At 54.3% G+C, this 7,726-nt stretch overlaps 1 protein-coding gene across 1 annotated transcript in view; it reads left to right on the forward strand.

Moving 5' to 3' along the window:
* Nucleotides 1-287: 287 nt before the first annotated feature.
* PCSK9 (proprotein convertase subtilisin/kexin type 9) overlaps nucleotides 288-7,726 on the forward strand; it is a 20,784-nt gene continuing 13,345 nt past the window's right edge. The window contains exons 1-3 of the mRNA XM_012807202.2: nucleotides 288-787; nucleotides 4,070-4,261; nucleotides 6,556-6,679. Of these exons, the coding sequence (XP_012662656.1) occupies nucleotides 581-787; nucleotides 4,070-4,261; nucleotides 6,556-6,679 (523 nt within the window). The 5' untranslated portion in view covers nucleotides 288-580. The remainder of the gene's footprint in view (nucleotides 788-4,069; nucleotides 4,262-6,555; nucleotides 6,680-7,726) is intronic.

Genomic DNA, 7,726 nt, shown 5'->3' on the forward strand with positions numbered 1-7,726 from the left:
CTGGCAGGTGGCAAGGCAGACCTCAGAAACCAGGAGTGGGAGCCCGAGCGAACTCAGCCGGCCTCGCACGCAGGGCTCAGGGTGAGACGCCAGGAGGAGGCGCCTCTGGAGGGCCGACTGCTTTCCAGCCCAATTAGGACTTGGAATCGTTTTTTCCTCCCTCTGAGCGTAATCTGACGCTGTTCGGGGAGCGCAAGGCGGAAACCTGATCCTCCAGTCCCGGGGCTCCGTTAATGTTTAATCAGATAGGATCGTCCGATGGGGTTCCGGTGGCGTGATCTTCGCGCCCTGGGAGTCCAGCACCCACACCCTAGAAAGTTCCCGCCGCGGCGTCGAGGCGAGCAGGGCTGCAGGCGAGCGCCGCGCGGCACAGCTGGGCTGGGGTCCGGTCCTGGAGGAGTGAGCCGGGCCGACCGTCGCGGTCCCAGACCCCGGCACCCCTCCGCGCGCCCTTTCCCCGCTGGCCCGGGCTCCCTCGCACGCACCCTCCTCCCCTCCGCGGGGTACAGTGGTCGCCAGCGTGGACCGCACGCGGCCCCCAGGTCTCCCTGCCAGGTCGCCAACCTCCACTCTCGCCTCAATGGGCACCAGCAGCCGCAGGCGGCCGTGGTGGTTGCTGAAGCCGCTCCTCCTGCTCCTGCTGCTCCTGGGACCAGCCCGAGTCCGCGCGCAGGAGGACGAGGACGCAGACTACGAGGAGCTGGTGCTAGCGTTCCGTTCCGAGGAGGACGGACCGGCGGATGCGGCCCCGCACACCGCCACTGCCACCTTCCACCGCTGCGCCAAGGTGCGGGCGTGCGGGTGGGGGCGGGAGCAAACCCTCGGGGAAGCGAGGAGGTCCCGCCTCCTCTCCGGCCTCAGTTTCCTCCCTGTGAAGGAGAAGGTTTTCCTCTGCTCACCTGACCACGGGCTTGGCGCGATCTGGGTGGGGGACTGTCGGCAGGGTGGCGGGGGCAACGGGGACCTCCCGCGCGTTGGGTTACGCGGTGGGGAAGTTCGCGGGGTTGGGAGACCCGGAGGTACCAGGGAGGACGAACAGAGCGCTGCCGGGATCGCCCACCCAGAGGCTCCGCGCCACCAGGGCGCAGGTGGGTGAGGACGCTAAGGCCTGGGGGACAAAGGAAGGTTTGCCGCGGCCCGACTTGGGTCAGGAAATGCGGGCAGTGGAGCCTGGAGGCCGGGTGTGGTGGGAGGGACGCCACGCAATGTGGCAGGAGGCAATTTCTGTCACAGAACTCAGACGCTTAACGTTGTATCTTTTTCAGCTGAAGAGAAGAATAAACTTAAGGGGAAGGGACAGAAGTGTTCTCAAGGCCTGTCAGTGTTCTTTGGGGCTCGGGCGGAGAAGGCTGTTGGTGGTCTGGCCGGAGTCTAGCATTCCTAGTAGCCGGGACCCTAAGACTGAGCCCCGTGTCACAACCCACCTGGTTTGGGTCAGCCACGGCTGGGGCCAGAAGCACCTGGCCCTCAGGGTGCGGGGAGCTGCTGCCCGGGACTAGACCCTCCAGTTTTCTCCAATCACAACCTTTCTAGGGCTTGGCTGAGATTCTCTTGCCCCAGCTTGGAGTCATACCCGGGTTGAATTCTGGCTTTGGTCTCACTAGCTGCGTGGTGCTTAGTCACTTACTCTTAACCCCCATTTCCTTATCTTTAGGAGGGAGGTGAAAATCCTTCCTATGGGTTGTGTGAGTGGCAGCTAATGGGGAATGAAAAGAAAGGACTTTTGTGGCCCACACTGGCAGCGTGGCCTGCTGGAGACACCCCCTTTGCACCAAACTGCAGCTCCTGGGGCAGAGGGGAAGTTTCCACCACTGACAGCGGCTCCTCGCCCCTCTTCCAGAGTGTGCTGGGGCAGCGGGAAGTCAGGCCCTTGCTCATCTCAGAGCACCCTCCTCCTAGAGGGATGTTGGGGGTAAAAAAGAGCATTTCTTCTTCCTTTTTTTTCAGACAGAGTCTCACTATGTCACCCTCTGGAGAATGCCATGGCATCACAGCTTACAGCAACCTCAAACTCTTGGGCTTAAGCAATTCTCTTGCCTTGGTCTCCTGAGTGGCTGAGACTACAGGCGCCCACCACAACATCTGGCTATTTTTTGTTGCAGTTGTCATTGTTGTTTAGCAGGCCCAGGCCGGGCTTGAACCCACCAGCCTCGGTGCATATGGCCGGAGTCATAACCACTGTGTTACAGGCACCAAGCCAAAAAGAAAGAGCATTTCAAGTCACCACTGTCCCAACACAACTGTTCTGGACAACCACCTAAACCAAGGGCTTGAGGGTGTTTCTTCTCTGATGGAAGTTTGAAATTTCATTTATTTGCTCATTCAATGGATATTTTTGTGGGAATCTAATTTAGAGTAAAACATTTTCTGCAAGCAGAAAAGGATTTTAGACCAATCCTTTTATTTTAGTCATGAGAAACTGAGGCTTAGAGAGAGGAAAGTGTAGGTGTTCAGAACTCTCAGAATACCTGCCCAATTCATTAGATTTTCATTTAGCAGTGGGCATTTTAGATGGGTTTTTGAAGTATAAATAGGAGTTCATTAAATGAAGGTGGTTGGAGGATTTTATTCTAGGAGTATGGGGTAGCATAAACAAAGGTACACAAGTGGGAAAGCCGTAAGTGGGGAATAAGAAGCACTTATCCATCTTCTTATTCTGAAAACCAAAAGGCTGTTTTATAAATTATTTGATAGTAGTACCTGAACTGACCTAAGGTTATTTATATAGCTTTTACTTATTCCACTTGTGCAAATAGGCATATTTGTATGCTTGGGGGCATAGATTACAGTATTCAGCTCCAGACTTCTCAGCAGACTCCCTGAATACCCATTACTAATTGGCCCAAGGGCTTTGAATAAAGGATGTCGACTCTATTTTAGCCCGTCTGGAGTTGCACATACAGAGATATGGAATATGAGGCTGCAGAGGTAGTTTGAGGAGTGGGCCAAGTTTGGATTTTATATTTATTAGTGAGCAGGCCTCTAAATCTGTTGGAATTTTATCCCTAATATTGAAGGTGGAGGCTTAATGGGAGGTTTACAGGTCATAGGAGTGGGTCTGTCATGGATGGCTTGGTGCTGTCTTCATGGGAATGAGTGAGTGAGTGAGTGAGTGAGTGAGTTCTGTATTATTTCCTATGAAAGCTGGTTGTTAAAAGGAGGCTGCCCCCTTGGCCCTCTCTTGCTTCCTCTCCCACTATGAGATCTCTGCACACACTGGCTCCCCTCACCTTCTGCCAGGCAGCAGCTTGAGACCCTCATCAGAAGGAAATGCAGGTGCCATACTTCTTATACAGCCTGCAGAGCTGTGAGCTGAATAAACCTCTTTAGAAACTACTGAGCCTTGGGTTTCCTTTATAACAGCACAGAATGACTAAGACAATGGCCTTGACGCTTCTCCTTGTTTGAGGAGTGTTGCTGTTGCTCATTCATACATCCCTCCCCCTGCATTTGCACAGCACTCAGCAGGGAGCTTTACACAACCATCTCTCTTGGCCTTCCTAGCAGGCCTTTGCCATTGGTATTATTGGCCCTACAATACAGAGGAGACATCTGAGGCTCACAGAGGTGGAGCAACTTCCTCATGGCCGTACAGCCAGTAGATGTTAGAATTGAGATTCAGGTGTACATTGTTTTGGCTCCAAAGCCCATGAGTGTTCTCTGGGCTGCCTCTGGAGGGGATCTTGGAGGTCCTGGAATGGGGAGGGAGAGATTTATTCTCATGGGGGTAGAGGTAGGGGGTGGCTTTGAGCAGGGTCTCCAGGGGTGTCCAGGCCTCAGTTGGGCCCATAAAGAGCTAGGTACAAGTTCAGAGCAGAGCCCCTAGTTTCCATGTTGGCCTGGCTACCAAATTTGAATGTGTTATATAAATGATGTTTATACTTACAGTTGACCTATGTAGTTTTTTTTTTTTTTTTTGCTTTTTGTTCTCATTTGGTGACTTTTCCTTACAGTTTACTATGCTCTATCACATCTCTTTTGTTGTAATTCTAATTTGTAAATAGAGGTGAGATAAGGGCACCTTGGACTTGGTGGGCTGTTTCCATGTCATCATGTCTCTCCTCGTCAGGACACCTGGAGGTTGCCAGGCACCTACGTGGTGGTGCTGAAGGAGGAGACCCACCACTCACAGCCGGAGCGCACTGCCCGCCGCCTGCAGGCCCAGGCTGCCCGCAGGGGCTACCTCACCAAGGTCCTGCACATCTTCCACGACCTCTTTCCTGGCTTCTTGGTGAAGATGAGCAGTGACCTGCTGGACCTGGTGAGCATCCTCTCTGGGTGTGGCACTTCCTGATAGGGCTGGGCTACCACATACATCTTGGGGACTGTCCTTCGTGTGCCCACTGCTAAAAATTAAAGGGGGACAGCAAACATTTGCTGAGCACTTGGTAGGCACCAAGGAGAGTGACTCCTGGCTTTATATGTAGAATACCCTTTAAACCTGGCCACGCCCTACTGGCACATCCACCTTCATTTGAAAGATGAGGAGGCTGATGTTTGGAAGGGACCACACAGACAGACAGCTAGGGGCAGAGCCTTCATCACACCCAGTGGTCCGCCTGCTAGCCATTCTTGTGTTCATGCATCTGCTGCCTGGAGGTACCTGGTAACAAGGCCCTGGGACATTCAGTGGAGCCTGAGTCATGCTTTGTAAAAGCATGACTCAAGGGTGCAAAATGCCTTTGAAACTGATGCTCTAGTCCCTCCTTTAGGATATGGAAGCTCTTCTTCTTCCTGGATGTCACATCTTTAGTGGAAGGACAGAAAGGGGACTAGGTAGTTGAGAAATTACCCTGGCCCTTGTGCTTCAAATTCAAATCTTAAAAGTCTTTCCTTCTTTTTTTTAAATTTTTTTTGAGACAGAGTCTCCCTTTGTTGCCCTTGGTAGAGTCCCGTGGTGTCATAGCTCACAGTAACCTCCTCAAATTCTTGGACTCAAGCTATTCTCTTGAGTCAGTCTCCTGAGTAGCTGGGACTATAGGCACCTGCCACTACGCCCAGCTAAAAAGTCTTTCTTATTTTTGCTTCTTCCCTCACCTCCCAGCTCACCCCTTTCCCTGTCCCCTAATTTGATGGGAATATGTGGTTCTCATTTTCACTCTGATTCTCGGCTTCCTGCAGACACTAAGACCCAGAGTGGGACAGAGTCTTGCCTGAGGTTGCACAGCAAGCAACTAGCACGGTCAGAGTTTGGATCCAGGTCCCCTAGTTCTGCCACACTTCTGCTCCATGGGTTAATCAGTTCAGCATCCTGTGGCTTAACTACTATGTGCTAAGTCCAGGAGGGGCAAAGACAAAGTCCTGCCCTTGGGAACCCTTAGTCTGGTAGGGGAGAATGATAGGTAAATGCAAAGTCCTGCCCTTGGGACCCCTTAATCTGGTAGGGGAGACTGATAAGTAAATGCTTCCATCAGTCTGCTTAACACACACTTAACCAGAGCCCACTGTGAGCCGCAGAGGCAGCCCCAGGCAGTTCTCTCAAGCTTACAGCTCAGGAGACTGACCATTGCTTGCCAGGACAGTTAACTGTGGGACCACCTGCTCAGCATGGGGGAGGATGGGGAAGCAAGCAGGAGGGCAAGCAGGTGCATCACAGGCCAGCACGGCTTCCCAGCAGAGGGGAGGCAGAGCAGGAGGGGGAATAGAAGACTGCAGACACCTGCCATCAAGAGCTGGGTTTCGGAGTGCTAACAGCCTGGGTTGATTTGTCTGGCCTTGGGCAAATTCTTTCACCTCTCTGAGCCTCAGTACCCTCTCTAAGCCAGGTGTAATAATTGGAACAGTCAGTTAAGGACCAGGTGAGATCAGGAAGTGCTTCAGCAGATGCTAGATACTCACTGAGGTGCAGGCAGGTCAGGGAGTCACTGGGGTCCCCGAGGCAGGCAGAGACCAGAGAGATTATCACCTCCAGGGTGGAAAAGGGAGGAGAGGGAGTAGCTTTTCTCTGCCCAGTGGGAGCTGGCAGCATGGAGGAGGGGCTGCCCACGAGGTGTCACCCACGGGTGCAGCCACTGCCAGACCCTGCACTGAAGCAGGGAGTGGAACAGACACACTCTCATCCCCAAACTACTGCAGCTGCTGCAAGGGGCCTGGTGCTGCCGTCTGCAGGGTGGGCCTTCTGGCACAAGGTGGGGCAGAGAAGATGGGGATGGCTCTAGGGACAAACGGAATTGCTGGGGCTATTTTGTTGAGCATGGAGTCTGGGGCCTGAGTTTCGCTCCTTGTCCGGCCTGCCAGACCTTCAGCACTGCGTGGCTCCACAGATGAGGTGTCAGATTCAGAATCTTTCCTGAAAAGACTCCTCTGTGCTGGGTGATGCTGGGCACAGCTGCAGACCCACGGGAGTGCTGGGCTCCCCAGCCGGATCCCGCATGGGGAAACGCTGGCTCCTGGTTTATCATCCAGGGTGCCAGAGGGAGTCTGCTGGGCTGAGGTGGGAGGAGGCTGGGCTGGGCTGGGGGCACGGGTTAGAGCAGGTGGTGCCTGGGCTGTGGCTGTGTTTGCTGCTGGCCAAGTGGCTTGAGCAGAGTCCCTTGGCTTTTCCGGCTTCCGCAGGCGTTGAGGTTGCCCCAGGTCGAGTACATCGAGGAAGACTCCTTTGTCTTTGCCCAGAGCGTCCCTTGGAACCTGGAACGAATTATCCCTGCGCGGTACCAGGCGGATGAATACCAACCTCCCAGTAAGACCTGTGCCCAGCTTGCCTTTCACTGTTGTAGCTGAATTCACTTATGCTGCTCTGGCCTCCCTCCTGTGGTGCTGCTCACCTCCCCGGAGCTTTGGGCTCAGCGTCCTCCACTGACCACTTCTTCTCGGTCCTGTCCCCAGCCTACAGCCCCTGCTCCCTGCCTTCCTGTTGCTCCATGGAGAACATGGCGGGGTTGGGGTGGCGGGGATCTTTCCTCTCTTGCACGTTATAAAGTTCCCGTTCACTTCTTCTCTGTGTTTGGAGTGGCCAGCAGGTCTCACCTTGGCAGAGGGTGTGTCCGACTGTGACCCTACCCGAGGGCCCCTGCAGACAGGACCAGATCCCTTAACAGGACAGTCACGGCCCTGCTGGATTGCCCCCGCCCCGTGTCTCTAGCTGCCTGTCTCACCCTGTTCTAACTGTTCTACTGTTGGCTTCCTGGGGACCCCTGCGGGCATCCGACTGTGTGTCCCCCTCTAGACCTTTCCTCTGCCTGGTGTGGCTGGCTGTGGGCCAGGAGAGTGGGAGAAGGAGAGGCAGAGGAAAATGACCTGGGTTCTAGGACAGCCTCACTGATTGAGCTGGGAAGGACTGTAAGTTCACCAGCTGTGAGGAGAAGATGGGGTTCTGGTTGTTCTAGGTTAAAGTTGAGGCACCCATGGTCTGAGGTCTTGTGCTCAGTGGAGAGATTAGACACGCAGTGCCAGAACCCAGAGCCTAGGGCGAGCTCAGCCTCCACCGCTTACATGGTCTTGTGGAGTCTTGGAAAGCCATCTCCTCTCCGAGCCTCACCTTTCTCATCTGTAACATGGGCACAGTAACCCTGTCCCTGTCCTCCCAGGTTGTTGCGAGACTCCAGTGAGGTGAAGGATATGCAAAGGCTTTTGGAACTGAAAGACTGGGTGGCCTCCAAGTTGCTGTCCTGGTGACAGATCAGAGCTTGCAGCCAGGGTGTGGAGGTAGGGGGTGCAGAGCAGCATTGACAAGGGCAGCAGCTGCAGAGGTGAGAGTCCTAGACAGGCAGGGTGTGCTGACCAAGAG

Source organism: Otolemur garnettii, unplaced genomic scaffold (assembly GCF_000181295.1).
Source record: "Otolemur garnettii isolate 467f Iridium unplaced genomic scaffold, OtoGar3 scaffold00066, whole genome shotgun sequence".
Lineage (NCBI taxonomy): Eukaryota > Metazoa > Chordata > Mammalia > Primates > Galagidae > Otolemur > Otolemur garnettii.